Below are 25780 nucleotides of genomic sequence, written 5' to 3' on the forward strand. Positions count from 1 at the left end.
TTACAAACTGTTTCTTTGCATTTATTTTGGTTTTAATGTCAGTGCTGGGTTCGCAGTTCACACGGGTAGGGTACTTTGTACTGTGAGTGGATGGCCGTGTTCGTTTGCCACCACCAAAGACCATTTTTGACCTAGAAACAAAAACGTGTACACTATTTGTGGATTTTGCCCAGTACCTGTGTGGTTTGGAGGAATGTTTTTAAGGGACACGCATATCTAATTGGCTATTTCAAAGACTATGTGCTACAACACTAGGGCATCACACCATTTACCGTACTATATATATAATATTATATTATATTATATTAAATTAAATTAAATTAAATTAAATTAAATTAAATTAAATTAAATTAAATTAAATTAAATTAAATTAAATTAAATTAAAGTTCAAACCGTTTTCTCTCTTTCCTCAGGTCGGTTATGAGAACGCAGGCACAGTGGAGTTCCTGGTGGATAAACATGGTAAACATTACTTCATCGAGGTCAACTCCCGTCTGCAGGTGGAGCACACAGTTACTGAGGAGATCACAGAGTAAGTGTCTCTCTGTCTCTTGTCTCTGTCTGCCTGCACATCAGTAAGACATCTCTGAGCCTCACATATATATGTCTTACAGATAATATACAGTCAAACCAAAATTTATTCAGACACCTTGAATATTTCATTCATTATTAAATCGATTCTCACATCCAATAAATAGCAATAACCTTTGTGCTTTGTTACTTTTGATATGAAGCAAAGTCTCAGAGTCTATCTTATTATGAGATTCAAAAAAAAAAAAAATACTGTTTTGGTGCTGTTTAATGTAAAGTTACAGATCACTTTAGTGCCTCAGTTAAAGAGAAGCGGCAGCACAAGCGCACGTGAACCTCCTCTCCTCCGCTTTAATACCAGTTACAGCGCAAAATAAACAAACATCTGAAGGTATGTTAAAAGATACAGTGCAACTTACCGAAATCCGTATCATGTCTCGTGTAATCGTTTAATCAGTGTTTCAACCTCGGAAAGACGTCAATAAAACAGCCTGTAAACAATGTCACGTAACGTCACATTTACCTCAGAAAAACATATTCAGTGACCATAAACTCATTAGTCAGCTAGAAAAGTGTACTCTAGAAAGCAACATTCTGATAAATATAGCTATGCATCGTTACATATTCATTATAATTTGTATTGTTCTTCAATATTTAATGGATGTTTGAATGAATCAGTTATGACAGCTGAAATTTAAATGTTTATTATTTAAAAAAAACTAATTGGAGTAGATATATTATTATGTAATTCTAAACTTTATTTATTATAAAAACATAATTGAGTGTAATTTAAGTGTTTGTATATAAATTAAAAATTAAATTAAATAAAAGTTAATTTAACCTTCAGTATTATTATAGTAGTACCAACTGACTTACATGTGTAGTTTACAGCATTAGTTCAGAGATTTTTTTTCTTCTAGAAAATTTGCTATGTACTGTAACTGAAATACTACATCCAAAATAATCGATATTGAATCGGAATTGCAATTGCAATCGCAATTGAATTGAATCGAAAGCATGTGAATTATAATCGAATCGAAACTAAAATTGTCACGATCAATACCCAGCCCTAATATATATATATATATATATATATATATATATTATACACATATATAAATATATATTATACACATATATATATATATATATATATATATATATATATATATATATATATATATATATATATATATATATATATATATATATATATATATATATATATATATATATATATATATATATATATATTATACACATATATATATATATATATATATATTATACACATATATATATATATATATATATATTATACACATATATATATATATATATATATTATACACATATATACACATGTATGAAGAGTTTGGTTCCAAAACACGATAAACGGCATTTTCAAAAATTTTGAAAATACCCATGTACTTGGCAAATGTGTTTATTTAACTGTGCCATGCCGCCAGATCCTCTTTAATCGGTAATGACAAAAAGTTTATAACGTTAACAAGATGACCCGTTGAATTCATTTTGGGAGCGACGGCTGAATGTATTTTTAGTAAAATGCCTGTATATAAGATAAATATTGGCAAAGTTTAGACTTTGTCATATATGTGAATCAACTTACTTTGTTGTGTATTTTCATTTTGAAAAAAAAAAAAAGTGTCATGGATTTATTGCATTTTGGGAAAAAAATGTTTTTATAATAAACTTTTTAAAATCAAACTGTAGATTTTAATTTTTAATGTTTTTATAACCAAAAGAGGCTATGTGAAAGTTTGAAACAGAAAATAGTGGTTTTCATCTTGGCACTTTCTTGGTAAAGAAAATACCTTTTTACTCAAATTAATCAAAATGGAGTTATTGCGTTTTGGAACCAAACTCTTCATATATATGTATTGGCACGACCAAAAGCTACATTCTGCTTTGCATTTTGACGAGCCTGAAGAAGCGCAGGGTCGTCATCTTACTAGATAGAAAATAAAATTGCATATTACCGCCATATATTGTATATCACCACCAAGCACATATAGTTGAATAAAAGCATTTTTAAATTGATTAATTATTCTGCTTAAAGGCCTGTTGAAGTGTCTTGGAACTCATAGCATTATTCAATGTGTTGATGTAATTTCAACTGAAACAGGAAGACCTATCGAACAGCTCCGCCCCTTTTTTAAAATGGCCAAAAGCGTTTATACCACAGCTCGGCCAGAGCCGTTAAACGTGGTGAAACCGTTTCTCCTCCTAATGCCCTCTATTTCACTTTAAAATACTGCATTCTGTGCAGAATTCAAATGGGTCCTATCCCTTTTGTGGTCTGAGCCGACTCACGGTCCGCGGATAAGATCCGCTCTGTGCTCTCGTGTCTCTGGACCAGAGCAGACTGTGCTCGCGCTGCGGCTTTTCACGTGATACTAACGCAAAAATGGACTTCATTCACCTCGATGTAAAGCATATTTACAATGTCTGAATCGTTCCCTATCCTCTATATAGTGCACTATGTGCCATTCACCATGTAGAAACTAGTAAATTTGTGAACAAATGACTGATTTTAGCCACAGCTTCAGGGTCTGTTTATAGTGTAGGAGGGGGTGCCGGGCAGGACTTCAGATTCTAAAGAGCATTTGATTGGACAGAAGATGTAACGAGAAGCGTAAGCGCGATGTGATGTCATGAAAACCCGTGATCCATTTTAGCGGAAGTGAGAGACTGTAAGTTTTGAATCCTTACATCTCCTAAATGCAAATTTTGTCATGTTTTAAATCACACCAGCCTATTCATAACCTTAAGGCTAACATATTCATACTTACATTTTGATTTCAGGGGGACTTTAATTACACTAGCATATATCAAATATATATTTCTGATTTTAATTACATTGATGACCTGTCATAGTTTAATCTATCCCACCACAGTTTTATACTGAACCTAAAAGATCACCAACGTTGTGTTTTGCGCCATTGCTTTGGCAAAATATCTGCTATAGCTGTGATCTATTTAAATCGGTTGTGGCTGGTTTCAGAGCAAAACACACTGTGTTCACGCTAGTAGCTCATGAATTGCGTCTCAGAGCGTTCATAGTAAATGAGCTTCATCACTGCATGTCCTGTTTGAATGTGCATTTTTGACTAATCCTGTATATACAATTTAATTTGCACAAATTTTGTTCTTGCATTGATGTTACATTTGTAGCAATTTTGCACTTTGAAAGTCAGTTTGAGATCTAGACTTTATTTGAGTATTGTGTATAGGGTATCTTTGGATAGTTTACAAAATAAAACAATAGGCTACTTTTTTAAATAATTAATGGTATTGCATTGTTGTTTTAAACCCCAAATCTTTTACTTATACTATTCTTCATTAACGATTATTCAATTATTTGTAATACACAAAAAAAGTATTTTCAATGTAGCTAGCTACTTTTTGATAGTAACTTGTAGTGTAGCTAACTACTTCTTCAGAAGGATAGCTTGACTGTATCTTAACTACTTATGAGTAGCTGAAGCTACAGTTTATATGTAAATATAAACCGATCAGACATAACATGACCACTGACAGGTGAAGTGAATAACACTGATTATCTCTTCATCACAGCACCTGTTAGTGGCTGGGATATATTAGGCAGCAAGTGAACATTTTCTCCTCAAAGTTGATGTGTTAGAAGCAGGAAAAATGGGTAAGAGTAAGAATTTGAGCGAGTTTGACAAGGCCCAAATTGTGATGGCTAGACAACCTGGTCAGAGCATATCCAAAACTGCAGTGGGGTGTTCCTGGTCTGCAGTGGTCCGTATCTATCAAATGTAGATGGTCATGGGCGGCCAAGGGTCATTGATGCACGTGGGGAGAGAAGGCTGGCCCGTGTGGTCTGATCTAACAGACAAGCGACTGTAGCTCGAATTGCTCAAGAAGTTAATGCTGGTTCTGATAGAAAGGTGTCAGAATACACAGTGAATCGCAGTTTGTTGTGTATGGGGCTTCATAGCCGCAGACCAGTCAGGGTACCCATGCTGACCCCTGTCCACCGCTGAAAGCATCAACAGTGGGCACAAGAGCATCAGAACTGGCCCACGGAGCAATGGAAGAAGGTAGCCTGGTCTGATGAATCATGTTTTCTTTTACATCACGTGGATGGCCGGGTGTGTGTGTGTCACTTACCTGGGGAACACATGGCATCAAGATGCACTATGGGAAGAAGGAAAGCCAGCAGAGGCAGTGTGATGCTTTGAGCAATGTTCTGCTGGGAAACCTTGGGTCCTGCCTTCCATGTGGACGTTAATTGACACGTATCACCTACCCAAGCATTGTTGCAGATCATGTACACCCTTTCATGAAGACGGTATTCCCTGGTGGCTGTGGCCTCTTTCAGCAGGATAATGCGCCCTGCCACAAAACAAAAATGGTTCAGAAATGGTTTGAGGAGCACAACAACGAGTTTGAGGTGTTGACTTGGCCTCCCGTTTCCCCAGATCTCAATCCAATCGAGCATCTGTGGGATGTGCTGAATAAATAAGTCCGATCCATGGAGGCCCCACCTCACAACTTACAGGACTTGGATCTGCTGCTAACATCTTGGTGCCAGATACCACAGCACACCTTCAGGGGTCTAGTGGAGTCCATGCCTAAATGGGTCATCGCTGTTTTGGCAGCAAAAGGGGGAACAACACAATATTAGGAAGGTGGTCATAGTGTTATGATTGGTGTGTGTGTGTATATATATATATATATATATATATATATATATATATATATATATATATATAAAATATACACTCGCACAAAACAAAAAATGTATTTTTGATCACCTGACAGTCTGACATTTAGATTCTGAGAAGATATGCTTTTTTTGCAAAATAATGACTCTGCTAAATATTCGTTGACATTTATAAAGACATTTTGTGTGGCCAAATGCAATTAAACTTGCTTAACTGTGGGGCGCTGTTCAGCAGCCCTATAACACTAATTAACACTCAAAATTTGTATTGTACTCTGGCTGTTAAAATGTCAGTGTGGAAAAAACATGATAATAAGAGCAAGACATCATCATCATCTTAGACCTGTAAGACCTGTGGGTTTGCATCTGAAAGGAATTCCTCATTTTAGTAAAAGGCTCAGATAGAAGTGTGCCTTGGAGAGAGGAGGGAAATGCTTTGTTGTTATTTTATTCATCCCAGAGGCTAAAGACACCAAGAAGGATAGTGAAAAGTGCTATTTTAAATGTATTAGTGGGGAAGGTGATTCTTCTAAAAGATTTTGATGCCAACACTTAGTGAATTCATAGAGCATGACTGCCTGTGCAGACGTACCAGGGCTCCATTCATTATAAATGTCCATCTCGTTGCATGAAATTGAGGCTGTCAGCTAGCAATTGGCATTGCGTGGCAACCCAGCTGTGAGCGAGAGGCCTTGGAAACGCATATGACTGTAATGAACTTGATTTCCAGCTCTCCAGCCAGCAGTAGGGCTTGTATGCCAAGACCTTCACCAGCAGCCACCTTCTGTTCCTCATACTGAGACATTCTACACCCCACCTGCTCTGCTATCTCACTGGCTTTTACGCTGGTCTTCACACACATGCTTCAAATCTGAAACTAGACCATTAACAGTAAGCCAGATCGAATCATGACCATTCACATTACGCCAATGTCAAATGTATCAGTCTTACTCTTTTCAGTCTGTTAATATGTATAGTTTAGTATATGTATTATACAGGTGCTGGTCATATAATTAGAATATCATCAAAAAGTTTATTTATTTCACTAATTCCATTCAAAAAGTGAAACTTGTATATTATATTCATTCATTACACACAGACTGATATATTTCAAATGTTTATTTCTTTTAATTTTGATGATTATAACTGACAACTAAAGAAAATCCCAAATTCAGTATCTCAGAAAATCAGAATATTACTTAAGACCAATACAAAGAAAGGATTTTTAGAAATCTTGGCCAACTGAAAAGTATGAACATGAAAAGTATGAGCATGTACAGCACTCAATATTTAGTTGGGGCTCCTTTTGCCTGAATTACTGCAGCAATGCGACGTGGCATGGAGTCAATCAGTCTGTGGCACTGCTCAGGTGTTATGAGAGCCCAGGTTGCTCTGATAGTGGCCTTCAGCTCTTCTGCATTGTTGGGTCTGGCATATCACATCTTCCTCTTCACAATACCCCATAGATTTTCTATGGGGTTAAGGTCAGGTGAGTTAAGAACAGGGATACCATGGTCCTTAAACCAGGTACTGGTAGCTTTGGCACTGTGTGCAGGTACCAAGTCCTGTTGGAAAATGAAATCTGCATCTCCATAAAGTTAGTCAGCAGCAGGAAGCATGAAGTGCTCTAAAACTTCCTGGTATATGGCTGCGTTTAGAAAACACAGTGGACCAACACCAGCAGATGACATGGCACCTCAAACCATCACTGACTGTGGAAACTTTACACTGGACCTCAAACGTGGATTGTGTGCCTCTCCTCTCTTTATTTCCAAAGGAAATGCAAAATTTACACTTTTTTCCTACCATATCTTTTCTTTCCCTTCGCCTCTCTATTAAAGTGCTTGGACACACAGCTCAGTGAACAGCCAGCCTCTTTTTCAATGACCTTTTGTGTCTTGCCCTCCTTGTGCAAGGTGTCAATGGTCATCTTTTGGACAACTGTCAAGTCAGCAGTCTTCCCCATGATTGTGTAGCCTACAGAACTAGACTGAGAGACCATTTAAAGGCCTTTGCAGGTGTTTTGAGTTAATTAGCTGATTAGAGTGTGGCACCAGGTGTCTTCAATATTGAACCTTTTCACAAAGTAAGTCACAAAAAAATATTGAACCTTTTTCACAATATTTTAATTTTCTGAGATACTGAATTTGGGATTTTCCTTAGTTGTCAGTTATAATCATCAAAATTAAAAGAAATAAACATTTGAAATATATCAGTCTGTGTGTAATGAATGAATATAATATACAAGTTTCACTTTTTGAATGGAATTAGTGAAATAAATAAACTTTTTGATGATATTCTAATTATATGACCAGCACCTGTATATGATGAATTATTATTATTACAAAGGGCAGCTGCGAGAAACTAATATAATGATACATGACATATAATACAAATAAAATAATCTGGGCAGAAAGAAATGCTGTCAAAAGCAATAAACAAAATGGTTATGCTATGTCTTTCCATTAAGGTGACTGAAATTATTATATGGCTTGTATTTTGCTTTTAAAGCAGTCTGTATTGCCACACCGGTTTATTAAAGCATGCAGATTTTTTTCAGACTGCACTCCAGTAAGAACAGTCTCGTTACTCCTGACCAGTCGTGTTATTTACTCTGTTTAATCCCTGGTGTTTGTATTGTTTATCCTGAGACAATCATATTCAGCTGTGTATTTGTATGCAGCTGGTCTTTCCTCTGTCCCCCAGTCTCATTCTCTGTGTCGATGATATGACCTTCATTTGGGCACAGTAATTAAGATCAATTACCCTCTTCCACTCTGTCACTCCATGCCACTGGCAAGGTAATAAAATATGCCACCTGCCCATAATTACCCATCATGTTTTCATAATTTGATATATCCTCCATCTTTCCGTCATTCCTTCGGATCAGAAAGTCTTAAGACACTGAGTAATAAGACAGCTGACCACAGTGAGAGTTGGTTGTAAAATACAATTTAGTACTAAATTGTTTCTGTCAGTTCTGGCTTGTTGATTCCCTGTCATTCTCTTAGACAGGTAACAGTGTGTCTGATGCATATTGCACACAAAAATGGCAATTTGATGGGCTCCTTTCATTAGAAATTATCCTGAGCTGTGACATGAAAGGCAGAAGACAGGGAAAAATCTGGCACTGGTTCAACATTTACTGTAGTATAATAAAATGTTATAGTTATATATTATATACCTGAGCTAAATTAATTGCTTTTTGATTGTGTATTAAATGTCGTTTAGAAAAAGTTGTCTTGACAAACAAATTATGCTCAGTTTATCTTCATATTAGTGACTTCTAGGCATTGTTATTAGTATTAATATTTGCTATATTATATTATATTATATTATATTATATTATATTATATTATATTATATTATATTATAATATAATATAATATATAATATAATATAATATATAATATAATATATAATAATATATAATAATATATAATATAATATAATATAATATAATATAATATAATATAATATAATATAATATAATATAATATAATATAATATAATATAATATAATATAATATATACTGTATTTTTTATGTGATGTAAGAAATTATATATTATATTATTTAATTTTATTATTAATTATATTATAAATTATATTATATTAGTTAACACTGATGGTTAGATCAAGCTAACCAGCCAAAGCCTAACCCCTTGACCAGAGCAATTTTAAGCATGGTACAGACTTTATGCTGGTACTCAAAATTCTGGCTACGTTAGACTACTCTCCCCATTTCGCCCAGAAGCCTTAAAGTGTATGGCAAAGAGTTGATTGAGTGCTTCAGTTCTTCACACATTGCCTCCTTCCACGACTTACAGCTGTGCAGTTATGCCGTGACTTTTCATGCTCATTCTGCATTCATGTTTGTTTGCCGTGTGTGTGTGTGTGAAAGAGAGAGTGTGTTCTTTGTGTTGGTGTATGTGGGTGTGCTGTCTCTGGGTGACCCTGGTAATGGGTTTCTAATTACTTTGGGTTGTTGCTAAATTGCAGCTGCTCATTTGTATTGGTCCATTTTTGCAGGAAAGAGATTGGACAAGGGCATTAGGGGGCTTGGAAAGACGGAGTGATGGAGGTGCAGGAGAGAGTGAGGAAAAAGACACTAGGAGAGCGAAACAAGATGAATGAGGCGGATGAACCTTTCTAACCTAACAGGGGAACAGGGCCGAGACATTAGCACATTGTTGTAGGGTGTTTTCTGCAAGCTTATTGATCCATTTTTTAATGGACAGGCAACTAATAGTATAGATCATTATGGGACATGTGAGATGCCAAGGGTGAAAGTTGGCTTTAGAGAAGACTTGGTAATTAAAGGTCAAATATGAATTTGAGGTTAATGGCGTAGGAGGAAAGAAACTGATTGACGTGAAGTTATTTAAGCTGAATGTGGACTACCCACACCATCCTGTTGCTCTCTCCTGGGGGGATTTCATTCCTTTGTGTGTTTGGTCTTATGACCTTTTCTTATAGTGTTGCATCAGATAATGGAGCGCTGTGTACTGCCAACGTGATTTTAGTTGTTTGGATTTGTTATGGTATTGATGTCTAAAGCTTCTGTCCTTTCTGATTTGGCTCCGAATGGACCAGATAAAAAACAACTGTTCCTTGGGGTCCCTTGAGAGCCCTCTATGTGATGACAGATCCGTGCCAGCATCCCTCTCCAGGTGTGTTTGTGTGCGTTTCCTTAGCAGCATGTTACCGTAAGCTGATCGGCTCAAGCACTTTGTCAACAGTGGTGTGTAATGATGCTGTTTAAACAGGCTGGTTGGACCTGACACCTGCACACACTTATGACCAGAGATAAGATGGTGAGAGACGGTGTTCCTGCAAAGCTGCCCATGCGCTCCTCTGATGTTATTCCCCTGCAGACAAAGCAAATAAAAATTCTGTCTAGCATTTTGTCTGTCTAATCTTCTTTCTGGCGTTCTGTCCGGCATCCTGTCTAGCCTTCTGTCTGTCTAGCCTTCTGTCTGTCTGGTGTTCTGTTTGTCGGTCTAGCTTTCTGTCAGTCTATAGCGTTCTGTCCATTTGTCTGTCTAGTGGTCTGTCCGTCTGTCTTTCTGCCTAGTGTTCTGTCCATCCATCTGCTTGTCTAGCGGTCTGTCCATTCGTCTCGCGTTCTGTCCGTCTCGCGTTCTGTCCGTCTCGCGTTCTGTCCGTCTCGCGTTCTGTCCGTCTCGCGTTCTGTCCGTCTCGCGTTCTGTCCGTCTCGCGTTCTGTCCGTCTCGCGTTCTGTCCGTCTCGCGTTCTGTCCGTCTGTCTCGCGTTCTGTCCGTCTGTCTCGCGTTCTGTCCGTCTGTTTAGCGTTCTGTCCGTCTGTTTAGCGTTCTGTCCGTCTGTTTAGCGTTCTGTCCGTCTGTTTAGCGTTCTGTCTGTCTGTCAATTTCAACTTCCATTTCAATTTCAGTTGAGCTGTATTGGCATGACTGTGAATCACAATGTTGCATTAACATAGTAACATATTATATATAAATAATAAAACAAACAAAACGTATATGTACATCATGTCATATTTAGCATAGTAAATAAATTCATATAAGTAAATGAATAAATAAAGCAGGCCTCTCTAGAGAGTTATCCGTTTCTAACATTGTGAATGGCTAACACATATATTTTGCAGCTAGTGTAGCTGTGTTATCATCTTCACCAAGTATAAAGGGCATTTTCTCAGTATCCCTCAGTTCAATTAATGATGGAATCAGTGTTTCAAATATTCAAATCTGTCTGTTTAGCATTCTGTCCATCTGTTTAGCATTCCGTCTGTCTGTCTAGCGGTCTGTCTGTCTGGTTAGCATTCTGTTCATCTGTCCAGCGGACTATCTGTCTACTGTTCTGTCTGTCTAGCATTCTGTCTGTATAGCGTTCTGTCCGTCTGTCTGTAGTGTTCTGTCCTTCTGTCTGTCTAGCGTTCTGTCCGTCTGCCTGTCTAGCGTTCTGTCCGTCTGCCTGTCTAGCGTTCTGTCCGTCTGTCTGTCTAGCGTTCTGTCCGTCTGTCTGTCTAGCCTTCTGTCTGTCTAGCGTTCTGTCCGTCTGCCTGTCTAGCGTTCTGTCCGTCTGTCTGTCTAGCGTTCTGTCCGTCTGTCTGTAGTGTTCTGTCCTTCTGTCTGTCTAGCCTTCTGTCTGTCTAGCGTTCTGTCCGTCTGTCTGTCTAGCGTTCTGTCCGTCTGTCTGTCTAGCGTTCTGTCCGTCTGTCTGTCTAGCGTTCTGTCCATCTGTCTGTCTAGCAGTCTGTCCATCTGTCTAGTGGTCGGTCTGTCTGTCTAGTGGTCGGTCTGTCTGTCAAGTGGTCTGTCCATCTGTCTAACGTTCTGTATGTCTGTCAAGCGGTCTGTCCACCTGTATAGCGGTCTGTCCGCCTGTCTGTCTAGTGGTCAGTCCGTCTGTCTAGCGTTCTGTCTGTCTAATGGTCTGTTGATTAATATAGTTACTATTATTTTTAAATATGATTTTCGTATGTTTTAAATAAAAATACATATATAAATATAACCATTTATAATGAAATTCTACATATGACCTTTAATATTTAAAAGGATAATTCACCCAAAAAAGAAAATTTGATGTTTATCTGCTTACCCCCAGGGCATCCAAGATGTAGATGACTTTGTTTCTTCAGTAGAACACAAATGATGATTTTTAACTCCAACTGTTGCGGTCAGTCATATAATGCATGTCAATGGTAACACAATTTATGAGAGTAAAAAACAAAACATGCACAGACAAATTCAAATTAAACCATGAGGCTCGTGATGACATACTGATGTCCTAAGACACGAAACGATCGGTTTGTGTGAGAAACCGAACAGTATTTATATAATTTTCTTTTTTTTACCTCTAATACACCACTATGCCCAACTGCCTTGAGCGCGCTCAAGTGCGTGAGGTGCGTGAGGTGTTTATGTGCTCTGGCGTAGTTTAAACATGGTGCCTGTAGTACAAAAGTTGTAATACAAATGGAAGTAAACCACTAAAAAACATGTTTGTTTTTTTTACATCAAAACTTACAAATTAAAAGGACACATACAAAGATCTTGTTCACATATCTCAGTTGGATGTGGAAAAACCATAGGCATAGCTGATGGTTTAAGTCATACGTGTTCCTCTCCTGGGTATGTAAAATCATCAGGAGAAAAATGATCGCTGCAGACCCTCAACAACTTTACTACGTTAATGGGTGTGTTGATATCCAGCCGAAGAGCAATCAACCATAACTTCAGTCGAGCAGGCTCAGAAGTTGGGAATACGTGGAAAGTCACCACTCCCGAATGAGTTCACATGAGAGAACATAATCTTTTAGTTTTAAGTCGGTTTAAACAATCCGGATATACGCAAGTAAGTACCATTTTGGTTAGCCATCGTACCTACAGTGTTTGTGCACTGTGTAAACAATGAGTGACGTATACACGCGAGAGATCACTTCCGGCGCCTGTGTAAACTACAAGGCAGGTTGACATAGTGGTGTATTAGAGGTAAAAAATGATATAAATACTGTTCGGTTTCGGTTTCACAAACCGATCGTTTCGTGTCTTAGGACATCACTGTGTCATCACGAGCCGCTGGGTTTAATTTGGATTTGTCTGTGCGTGTTTTTTTTTTTTTTACTCTCATAGATTTTGTTACCATTGACATGCATTGTACGACTGACAGACCGCAACAGTTGGAGTTAAAAAAAAATCATAATTTGTGTTCTACTGAAGAATCAAAGTCACCTACATCTTGGATGCCCTGGGGGTAAGCAGATAAACATCACATTTTCTTTTTTGAGTGATCTATCCCTTTAATGCATGTAAACCTGTTTTATTTTACTGATTTGTTCCAATTTTCCCTGCACCGTTATATACAGTAGGGTTAGGGAGTAGAGCATTGAAACTATAAATAATGTGTTCAGTCAATATGTTACTTTAAAAAAAATGTGTATATGTAGACAAGCAAACTTAACAATGGGTCAGTAAAAATTAGAGGGAGATATTAATGAGGGTATATTGCCACACCTTGAGACACTGAAGTTTTCATGGCTCTGATACACAATTATCGTCATATATTGACTGTAGTATGATCCTATTCAGCAGCACTGGCAGATATTAAACATTGTGGGAGAACACACACACACACACACACACACACACACACCACACACACCACACACACCACACACACACACACCACACACAACACACACACACACACACACACACACACACACACACACACACACACACACACACACACACACACACACACACACACACACACACACACACACACACACACACACACACACACACACACACAGTCAATCACACGACAACACAGTGTCACTCAGGGTCTCAGTCTGTGTTGTATGACTGACTGGGATTACTCCACTCCCACATCATTTCTGCATATGCTGCTGCCTGGCTTTGGCAATTAAAATGGAATAGAGAATCAGACTGAATATATTAACATGGCTCCCCCACCTCCTCACTGAGCAGCTCCCATTACCATTCTCTTGCTGTTTTCTGCAGTCGGCTCTGTTCTGCTGTCCTCCTTTTTCTCTCTGCTCTCTTGTTTCCTCTGTCTAATGCTCCCAGTCTATATTGTGTGTGTCTCTCTTCTGCACTCGCTCACTCTTTCTCATCTGTCTGACTGTAGGCTGCTGAAATGCTCTGCCATCTGGAGATGTGAAGGGTACATGTTGGCAGTTTGGGGGTAGCGTATGTATGTGGTGGTAGTGGTGGTGTTTTTTTGCTTGTAATTGTGAGATACCTTTTCAGAAGTTATTGACTAGCACTGTGATTTATTCACGTGATACATGTTCCTGATTCATTCCCTTTGTTGAACCTTTGAACAACAGACCTAACAAATAATAGTCCCAACTAGGGATGGGCGATATAAGGAAGAAAACTTGTCCAACTTGTGTAAATCACAATAAAGGGATAGTTGTCATAATTTACTTAACCAAACAGTCCAGTAACCATTTGCTACCATGGTATTTTTTCATACTATAGCAATCATTTGCTACTGTTAGCTGTTACCTGTACCTGGTTACCTGTATTCTTCAAAATATCTTCTTTTGTGTTCAGCACAAGAAAGAAATTCATACAGGTTTGGAACAACTTGAGGGTGAGTAAATGATGACAGAATAATTTTTGGGCGAACTACCCCTTTAGGCTTATTGCAGAATATTGAAGTTGCATTGACACTTGTATGAGAGAGACATTCGTCCATTGCCAACACTAGGGGTGGGTGATATGACCAGTTATTTTTGTTATTAAAAATAAGAACAAAGAAACTAAGTAAAAACAATAGGACAAATACAATATAAAAAAATATATGGATTAAACTATTTTTTTCAGGAACAGAAATTGAATAATCAAATGTATAACTAAAATGCTGCATCTTCACTGTATACATTAAATTTAAATTTATTCTTATTAAAGCTACAAAAGTTATTCCATCAAGAACAGCAAATTATTTTCTCTGTTGTTTGATTAACATTAATGGCAGAGAGCAGCAGATATATTAGGCTGCTGTCACTTTAAGAGCAAATGCACAGATCTATTATGCTGATACATTTACACCCAACTGTTTACTTTCACTTGAGACACAACCAACTGTTTTTACATGAATACTCAACACAATGGGCATTTTCATATATATATATAATATAGCGACCAGCCCTGGCCACAACCGCCATTCCACTTTTTTCCTTAGAAAACAGTTCAGATTGCATTAAAGTTGAAGATTGAAGGTGCTGATGACACACTTTTTAAGAAATGTTTCATTTATCAACCATAGCCTATTGTATTATCCCACATTATGTGCTGTTGCCTGGGATTTTAATGCATGCCAGGAAAAAAAGAGTCATAGACTGATGAGTCATTGCTAAAAACACCATTATTAATAATTCTCATATCATTCTGATCCTTTTAAAACGGGTTAGTTATAAAACAAATTTAAAAATTATTTTCTAAATCTATAGGAGATGTTGAAACATGCTGTTTTCTTAATCAGGATATTGTTTGGTAGGCGATGTATGTTTGCTGGATCAAAGCCTGGTCATATAATATTGCAGTAATTTATTATGGAAGTCATTGTAGCTTTACAGATTGCTATGGGAACAGTATAGATGCGTATAGTCAGGAGAAGCTTGAGTGAGAGAGGTAAGGGAGTATGGAAGTGAACATTGTGCCCTTGACTGGTCCGGTGGCCCCTTATAGTACTTAGTACCTTGAATTTCACTGCTGCAGATTACACTTTCTATCCAGCATTAAGAAAGCCAAATTACTAAATAGATTATACAACACTGTAAATAGAAAACTTTTATAAGCTGTTTTTATTTTAAATGAAGAATCGCAAACTTCTAATAAAAAAATGACACACCTTCGCTAATGGCGTGCACTGACGATCACAACCGTTAGCAAAAGACAACGATCCAGTTCCAGAAGTCGTTTTACTCAATACAAAAAAAAAGAAGTTTGAAATTTCATGATGATTTTGTTCAAACCATTCAATCACTGATTCTTTCAAATCATTCACTGTATCCAGACTCGAGTGTTACTGATGATGTCTGATTTGCTTAAAGGGATAGTTCACCCAAAAATCAAAAAATGTTCCCATGATTTACTCACCCTCAAGCCATCCTAGGTGTATATGACTATCTTCTTTCAGATGAACACAATCTGAGATATATGTAAAAATATCCTTGCTCCTCCAATCTTTATAATAGTTGTGAATGGGGGGGCACAGACGACCGCAATGACGGACACAGAAGCGCAGAGGATAGACAAAACAAAATCCGCTCATGAATTAGAAGACTAAGACAATAAATTGTTAAGAGAAATGTCGAAGGATTTTGATATAACAGAAGAAAAGCTTGAGTTTGTTGCCCAGCCCTATTTGTTTGAACCATGAGAGGCTTCTAAGCTTACGCTACTCCTACATCCTTTGTCATACATCGCGTCAGGGGTTACTCATTTGGCGCAAATCAACTTAAGTATTATGCGCATGGTTGTCCGCCGGAAGCTAGTTATTTGAATTTATAAAGTTTTAAATATGGATATTTTTCTTACAAAAACCCATAGTTTCATTTCAAAAGGTCTTTATTAACCCCATGGAGCTATATGGATTACTTTGATTATGGATGGATGCATGTTTTTTTCTTTTCTTCAAAATGTGGCTCCCCATCCACTACCATTATAAAGCTTGGATATTTTTAAATATCTCTGATTGTGTTCATCTGAAAGAAGACAGTCATATACACCTAGGATGGCTTGAGGGTGAATAAATCATGGGATAATATTTATTTTTGGGTTAACTATCCCTTTAAGTGCATGTGTGTGTATCTTCAAAAGAGAAATTTCTACTGTCCTGACAGAACAAAGAGATCAGGTTTACAAATAAACTTCTTTATAAAGTTTCAAGGCTGTTTATTTTTGAAAAAAAAAAAAAAAAGAAAGTCTGATAAATCCCATTCTGTATTCTCAGTTCATTCTTAATTTAAATTCAACGGTACATTTCTCAGTGTTTCTAATAAATGTTTGATATGACAGTTCTATTATTTATGTATCAGATTGTTGACATGCAAATAAGAAAAAACACATTCTGTGAGTAAATGAATACTTCTTAATCCAAAAACAAATATATTATAGTATGATTTTGATTTTTGCTCTTATACTTTTCCTCCCAGTTCTCAAGATTCCCAGTTCTCAAGGCTTTAAATTTGTTCAGTAGGTTTCTGAAAGATTAACATTAAAAGCTGTTCTTAGTAACGCTATATTAGCTCTAAAGCTTTTAATGTTTTAACCGTTTTAGCTCATCCACGGTGAATTGCCCTGTCAGTTCATTAATTGCAAGGGACAGTTTTTGTGGGTTAAGTGTGTTGATCAGGGTCCATGAAACGAGCAGAATTGTTTCACTTAGTTTGGATTGAACTTGCAACCTTACTGTTTGCCGCTCAAGACTCCAAATGTATCATCTGATAAATGTCATTTTAACAATTTACAATATTTACACAAAGAAAATAATAAGGATAATCCATTAAGCTGATTTTGATGTTTCATTTGGTAATTATTTCAGCTTGCAGCTATTATGACCAGAGTTCATGTGAGAGATGTTATCATTAGACGCCAGCGTCATAAAGACATATGCATGTAATATTCAGAGCCTGTTTGTACCATTGTTAAAAAATTAATGAGGCCTAGCCAGATAATGTCGAGAGCTCTGCAAACATATTGCCTTTGCCATCACCATGTGTATGTGCATATAAATATATTGCAGTAGTGTTATCAAAAGCATGCTGTGCGATTTATACATGTTGGCCTTCGAGAAATCCTACATTTTCAAAATGCCTCCTGTGCCAGAGATAAAAAAGGCAGACACTTTGTAGCATAAATTATTGATGCAAAGCATGAAAGCAAATACTTGCTCTTCTTTTATTGGTTAAAAATATTTTGTGACCCACTGGGTACTTTAACAGTTTTTGTCTTTCTCACACATACACACACACTAGCACTTTGTAATTTGATAATTCATTCATCATAAAGAGGATGAATCATGAAGTTTTAGCCTTGAAGCTGTTTGAATGCCTTTTATTCCTCCCGATATGGTGAAACAAGCAGTAGTAATTAGGAATAAATACCTTGTAGTGTTTCCCTTACATGTCGACATTGATTCCAAACAAAAGGCAGCGTGTTCATAATGCTGACAAGTTTCCCCCATTAGTCAGCCCTGGTTTACCCATTCTCTTTGCACCTGTAAGAAGAAAATTGACCTGATATATGAGGATGAGGAGTTGTGGGACATGAGGAATGAGTTCGGTGAATCTAGGGTGAGTAAATATATCACTGTGATTTATATGGCTCTTAATAAATCCAACTTTACACTAGGGAAAGCACTTATACAATAAGATAGCAGATTCAGCCAAATGTAGCCAATCAGCCCTGGAAAAGCCTGGATCATTCAATTGAGCTGAGGGAGTGATTTAATTGTGAAGCTATTGAGGCCAGAGTGGATCAGGCGCTAACTGTTGGCCATGAATCTAGTGAGCATTTCCTGTTTGTATGTTGTTGAGTGTCTCGCTCGTTTCCTTCTACAATCCACTCTTTCCACTCCTTGTCAAGCGAGAGCAGTGTTGTGAAGCGGATTGCTAGTTGTCAAGCCTGTCTAATAGAAGTTATTGGAGCAAGCAGGCATCTCGCGCTTTCTTGCCTCACCAGTGTGAATATTTTCTCTGCGTGTTGCACCTGCTGGAATGTCAAGCGACTGAGAATGGTTTGAGTGATTCTGTTGTGATTCCAGATCACTGAAGGGGTCTGACCTGATAATGTGTATTTGTATGGAGTGATGAAGTGTCAGTGTTGAATGCGTTTCTTTTTTGGCTATGGGGCCTGTGGCAGGGTGTGTTTTTGTTGTTTAGCAAATGCAATATAACCGCTGTTTTTCTCTCTCTCTCCCTCTCGTCTAGTGTGGATCTGGTACATGCTCAGTTGAGAGTGTGTGAAGGTCGCAGTCTGCCTGAGCTGGGTCTGAAACAGGACAAGATACGGATCAATGGCTATGCCATCCAGTGCCGTGTGACCACAGAGGACCCAGCACGTGGCTTCCAGCCTGACACAGGAAGACTGGAGGTAGGTTAACATCCTACATTCAACAGCTGGACACACAAAAAAACGAGAGATTTATATATTTATTTAAAACTTAATGTAAAGCATATCTGACATGAACACATAAATCCGCACATAAATATGTATATAAATATGTATGTGTGTGTCAGATATGGTTTGTTATACATATCTATCTGAATTCACTTTAGACTTTCTTATTGTCTGGTCAGGGCCGTACAAATTCCATCATATCTATTAGCCGTAATTTTAATTTTTATATTTTAATGATATTAATACTTTTAATAGCTTTTGTTTTCGTTTTTAATCATGAACTTACAGGATGAGCAGATAGGCTATAATATGCATTTATTTATTTAAAAAGCAGATGAAATTTTGTTTGTTCCCCTCCCCCCATCCCCCTGCAGTGATAGTGAAGGCCACTAAAACACAACCTTTGTGCCTAAACAGGCAAATATGAACAATGCCATATTACAAAATACAGTTCCTATAATAATTTTTTTTTTTTTTTTTTTTGTAGAAACCATGGTAACACCAAAGACACTTTAAATATCATGTTTTATTAGACAGGTGAGCAACTGTTTGGATAATTTCATCAACAGAAATCTAATAGCTCAAAAATTATATAGTTCAACACAGTAAGTCGTATTGTTTAAATCTCGTTTTCTTGATTTACAGCGAGTACCATGTTTTACTATGCCTGATATCGATCTAGCTTACTGCATTGTACAACAAGTGTCTCATAGTAGTCGGCAAGCGAACGCACAATGTAGCATTATAACAACTTTCAACACACAAATGTATCCAGGGTGCGATTTGTAGGGGGGGATGGTGGGGATTTCCCCCATTCTGGTTTATGTATCTCTGCCTGGGGGGGATAAAAAAAAAATCCCTCCCGGGTGATGCTACTCCACAAACCACCAACAGAGCATATAATATAGCAAAAATAAAAATATTTTTTTAAACCATCACCAAGTAAAATGCTGCGTTTATATAGAGCTGTCTCTTTATGACCACAACAAATGGGAGAATTTTCAGATGCGCATTCCAACTTCGCCTCAGTGCCAGACGCAAGTCAAACAAGCGCAGAAAAGGTAACGTTAGGTGACGACGAGGGACCTTTAGTTGAACAACAGTGAACTGCGGTCAGATGATATGTTGTCAGGCTATGACGGTAAAACTCTCAAAAATTAACATGACTGTACAATCAGCCGTTATACTGTGCTCGTGGCGCGCACTCAAGAATCGCATGCACATATGCGCTGGCGCGAGCTGCATAATTACTTTATTATAGCTTAAATAAAGCGCAAAAGAAAGTCGTTGTTCTGTTGTAAGTTAAATCATGAAATTACTAAACATGTGATTAAAGCTGCCTCAAAACTGTGCATGCATTTATTTGTTGACATGGTTTTAAATTGTTATCCAATTTATTGGCCTTAAAATGTCTTAAAAATGCACATATGTACACCAGGGAAATCTAAATTTTCTCGGCGGAGCATGCCCCCGTACCCTCCTAGCAAACTACACTTTCTGACCTCGGTATGAAACCCTGCGTACGGCCCGGCTTATTCTGTCTAATGAATGTATGCACTGTGATCAAAAATAAATGGGACTAAACGCAATTTAATGTAAAGGGTTGTGTTTCGTCACAATAACTATTAATATTAATTATTAATTAAATATAAATATTAAACTTTTAATAACTACCAATTGATTTTGCATTTCTATCAGAAATTACGAATTATTAGTGTCATTTTAGTGGTGCAAATATCTAAGCTATCTAATACTTCAAAATGTTTCTGTAACAGGTGCCAAAAATAGTATATAGCTCTACTGTGGTTTTTAAAGGGGGGGGTTACATGTTTTTTTTCTAGGCTTGATTGTGTTTTGGGGGCACAGTTTAACATGTCTTAATGCTTCGTTTTTTTGAAAACGCTGTATTTTTCATATATTTTATCTTAATTCTACACCTCTGTTTCCACTGTCATATGAACGGCTCGTTTGACTTCCTGCTTCTATGAAGCCACTCCCTCCGACATACGCAATGTGCTCAGATTGGTCAGCAGGTTGGTTACTGGCCCAGTCTGTCGTGATTCGCTGAAGCGTCTGGAAACGCCACGCCCCTTACCATTCGTAGTTACGCGCTTAGGTGGAAAGTAAATAAAAGCGCCTACATTGCTGTATCAAATTGAGCCGAATCAGACCCAGATGAAGAGGATAAAGCAGAACCTCTGCAATCGCGGCTTTTGAAGGATGTTTATGAATGGTATTTCATTTAGTATTTGTGTCAAAGTGTTTAGATAAGCTGTCACTGCTGTTTGTTAGCTTTCAATATACAGTTTTATCCTGATTAAAGCTTTCCTGTAGTAAATACATGACTGAGTAGTCGCATTTTTATAAAGGTAGCGTTTAATTTATAGCATGAACAACTGTTTGTCTATGAACATAGAAGTTTGTTGGTGTTAGTTGCACTAGAACTTAGCTAACTGGCTAGCAAAAACGAGTTGCTCTTTGTATACGTCCTAGATGCATTAAAAATAGCAACAGAACTGTAACATTAAGTTTAAAAGACAAACAAAAAAACGTACTTACAGTTTGGGGCTGATAAACAGCAGCTTCTGCTTTTAAAGTGGGAACGGCTTCATCTTTCAGTAAAAGCCTTTGTGTAAATCCAGCATTAAACTCGTGTAGATTCAGAAAATATCACAGAATATAATGGGTTCTATATCTTTTGATGCGTCGCGTCGCACAGCTCGCGTTCGGTGTAAACAACTCTTCCGCTTTCATTATACTGTGCCACATGGCCTCGTCCACTTTGTTGCGTGTTCCCGGGGGCAGTGTTTATGTTAATAGCAAGGGTTTATGATGTCACCAACCCGGGAAGAAGCTTGTTGTAGTCCAAACCACCCGTTTTTGTAGGCAATAAAATGCCATAACTTTAAAAGACAATATCTCCGTGTGCATTGAACTTTCAGCGCTGTAACTTTGCAGATACTGTTTATGCTCAAGCACCAACATTACACAATAACTAAAGTTAAAAAAGTGAAATCGCATGCAACCCCCCCTTTAACAAATTTTCACAAAAAAAAAAAAAAAAACTTTTTAAAACATCCCTCCCTCTGTTTTTTTCACAAATTGCACCCTGAATGTATCTAATATGATAAACAGCACTGTGTTACACTCGTCTGCAGCATAATAAAAGTTCCGCTGCTTTCGAGCCGTGTGTCGTGTTGTCTCTCATTATCAATCGCTTCAACGGCCTCATTCGGCTCTGACACCCTTCTTTATGTAATGTTAATAAATCTTTAATACAATAGCTCATCCATGAATATGATTCATCAGTCAGATTCTTAAACGTGGAGACAACCCCGTGAAATCAAGGCATCATCAAGCTATGCCTTTGTTTTGAATAAGTGACCTCTAGTGGCAAAATTTACATAGTGTGCCTTTAAACAAGACCAAACATGAAATGGAGTTCAGCATGCTTCTTTATTTATTCGACCTCAGTACTTTACATGGTGTTATGTGCATGCTCTTTCATTATTATGTGCAGACTGGGAGGAGTGACTAGTGTAGTAGTTTAGTACCAGCTTAGTTGCGGAGACTGTTAAAGGAACATGAATAACTCTTAATAGTAGTATCATTGTAGCAGATCCCAAATTTTAAAATATGACGACATTTGGTATATCAATTTGTTTTACATGTTGTTGTTGTTGTTGTTGTGAAAACCAGAACAGGTATCCAATTTCTAAGACATTGGCCCCATCCCAAATGCCGAACTGTACTTGATGTGGTCACATTTTATGATTCAGAAGAACACTGACCACCACAAACACTTTCAATACACACATACGTTACCACGCTGCAGCTGTATTTTTTTGTAATTTTTTTTATATCGTGGAGGTGTGAAATTGTCTGAGATGTTGCTGATGGGAACTTTACCTTTGAGGCTGTATGGAAATGATTTGTTTGTGGATGAATAATTGAACAAATATTGATATCAGCTTTCTGTGCCCAGTCACTGTTGAGCAACTAGCCTTACATCTGTCCAAACATCTCACAAGCCCAACTCATGCTGTCGATCTGCGCATGTGAGACTGAGTGGTTATCTGGTTTTAAGCCGCAAGGTTAACCGGGGTCTCTTAGGGTCTCTAATCAAGATCTTGCAGGCTAGATGTGTGTGTGTGTGTGTGTGTGTGTGTATATATCCGAGGAGTCGACAAACCACATGCTATAATCATCTAGTTATACCCACATTCCACCAACTCATTGGTTAGACAACTCCATATGGTCCAGATGCATCTTCGGATACACCGTGCCTGGGCGAAATCTTTGTTCTTTCATCCAGCCACAGGGTCTTGGCTGTATCAAAAGAGAGCTGGATCACTCTGATAAGCATGTTCTTCCATTACCTTTTAGCAAAGTGTTTGGCACTCAGCTTCAAAGACTGACGTGGACATCCTGTGATGTTGGAAGAATGTTTCCGCTTAAGAGAGGGATGAGGATCCATACAGATGAAGAGATGAAGGGAGAGGGGCAGGAGATGCAGAGAACTTGGGCGAAGTTTAAATGTTGTTGTCTGTCTATATGCCAGAGCTAAAAAGCAGAGAAACAGAGTGAGAATTCCTTTAATGGAGTGTAAGCCAGAGAATATGAGATGTTTGTAAGAGGGAAAAAGAGATTTTGAGAATTTGACTGAGCTTCTCTGATCCAGGAGACGAGAGCTTCAACATCAGCTTAGATGTTGTGGTTCATTACGGGTTTATATTGACCAACAAATAGGTTGAGAGTCTAGACTGATTGTTGGGAAAGATGATAAACCAGGGTCCAAAATTAACACTCAGCACACAATAATGAAAATTGGCTTTGACGATTAAATAACACCAAGACATTCCAGTTAATCTGTAACTTTATTAGGACCTGCTTGTAATACAGTATAATCAAGTTGTACGAAGGATTGACTGACCCTTCAAATCAACTTAATCCAGATCAGTGGCGGAGCCAGGATTTTTTCATAGGGGTGGCCAGGCAGGGACCAGCAACCAGTCTGGGGTGGCACAGAAATCTTCATTATTTAAACATAAAAATTAGTCTGATTATAATGTAGCTACTGGACTGTGCCTACAACACAACTGAATACAGTTCGTTTTGTTTAATTGTAATTGAGATCATGGACTGCTGAGTGAATTTGACCCATTTTTTTCTTTTTCTTTCTTTTTTTTTTTTTTTTTTTTTTAATCATTCCTCACTAAAAATTAATAAAGGGGCTCATACTATAGCTAAATTTCAACTTGTTCAGTCAGTTCTGTTTCTCAGAACCCCCAATAGTTTGTTCTTTATTGTCCATGGATGAGACAGATAACTACATACTGTACTTCAAAGATTTTTCAACCTTCATTGAATTTTATGTATAATCAATGAACTCTTCACCAATTCAGAGTTTGTTTGTTTCAAAAAGTAACCAAAAAAGTAAACACTAAATGTTTAACTTTCTATATTGTCAAAATAAATAATTGCAACAGTTCTATCATACTTAAAATTAAACTCAGTAGGCCTACAAAGAAAAAAAGTGTTCTCTTTTGAATTCCCATTTGCTGATGTGAAAGTCAACAGCACATAAATGCCAGAATGTAAAATTAATTATGCATTTAAGTGTGATACATTTTTATTCATACTTTATAAATTAACGCAAAATCAGCATCTTCTAGTACAAATGCACAGTTCTCACATTTATTTATGCATTAAAAAATGACATATAAGCTTGTGCCTTATATTGTGATCTCACCAAGCAGAATATTTCAGTCCAGAGATATGTGACGCATATATAGGCCTACATGCATGCAGTTTTTTGGTTATTTCATGACTTAATACACCACGTTCAGGTATCTTACATATCAGTAAGATTTCAGTAGAATAAACATTTAGATTTTAGTTTTTCTAAGAAAATGTTTGTTTGTTTATTTTTCCATGTCTTTTTAGATAACTGGTATCAATCTCAGACAAAATAATTTGCCAGATCTATGGAAACCCTACTGAAAGGTTGTTCCACATTATTAAGCAAGTCACAGTTCTCATGCAATATGGGGAGGAAGAAAGATCTTTCTGAAGATGAAAAGCATGAAATGGTCCAATGTTGAAAGGCATGAAAAAAACTAATATTGTGTGAAACTGAATGGAGATTATCGAATTATCATAAGATTTGTGAGTGATTTAGAGCATAAATATTGTTGTTCATTATAAATGATAAATACATATAATGATTTCATATTCATTTATTGAAACATGCCTTGATTATTTTATCTAGAGATTTACTGTGTTGTAGTTCTTACATTTTAAAATTTTGAATCTACTTACTACAATATTGGTATTTTTTTTTTTTTTTAAATAGCTTAAATATAGTGAGCTACTTCTCTTCGAAAGTTTGGCGTTAGTAAGATTATAGTAGACAATAGAAAGACAATAAATTGAGCAAAAGACATTTGTAATGTTACAAAAGATGCACGATATATCGGCCACCATATCGGTATCAGCCGATATATGTTCAATTTTAATGTTATCGGTTTCAGCCCGATATATTATAGGCGATAAATAATGGTTTATTTCCTTCAGCTGAGACACTTTAGATGTGCACTGTTCAACATGATGGTTTGAATTGCTTGAAATATGATTGAAATCACTTCAAAAAGGAAAATATAGTTAAGTGTAATATAGGCATATAGGCTACATAATATTATAATGAGAACATTATAATTGTGTGCTTGGGACATGGTTTTTAATGGTGAAACTTTTGTGTTTTGTAATCACGCTCTCTAAAATGACAAAAAAAAAAAAAAAAAATTGGATTTCGATTTATCGGCCAATATATTGGCTTTCAAATATAAAGAATTATCGGTTATTGGTCAATTTTCATATCGGTGCATCCCTAGAGTA

General features: G+C 37.0%; 1 protein-coding gene across 1 annotated transcript in view; it reads left to right on the forward strand.

The window, feature by feature from the left end:
- Nucleotides 1-25780, forward strand: part of pcxa (pyruvate carboxylase a) — a 160250-nt gene that overhangs the window by 33881 nt on the left and 100589 nt on the right. The window contains exons 8-9 of the mRNA XM_067375459.1: nucleotides 414-532; nucleotides 18694-18856. Of these exons, the coding sequence (XP_067231560.1) occupies nucleotides 414-532; nucleotides 18694-18856 (282 nt within the window). The remainder of the gene's footprint in view (nucleotides 1-413; nucleotides 533-18693; nucleotides 18857-25780) is intronic.

This window comes from Chanodichthys erythropterus, chromosome 22 (genome assembly GCF_024489055.1).
Source record: "Chanodichthys erythropterus isolate Z2021 chromosome 22, ASM2448905v1, whole genome shotgun sequence".
Taxonomy (NCBI): Eukaryota; Metazoa; Chordata; class Actinopteri; order Cypriniformes; family Xenocyprididae; genus Chanodichthys; species Chanodichthys erythropterus.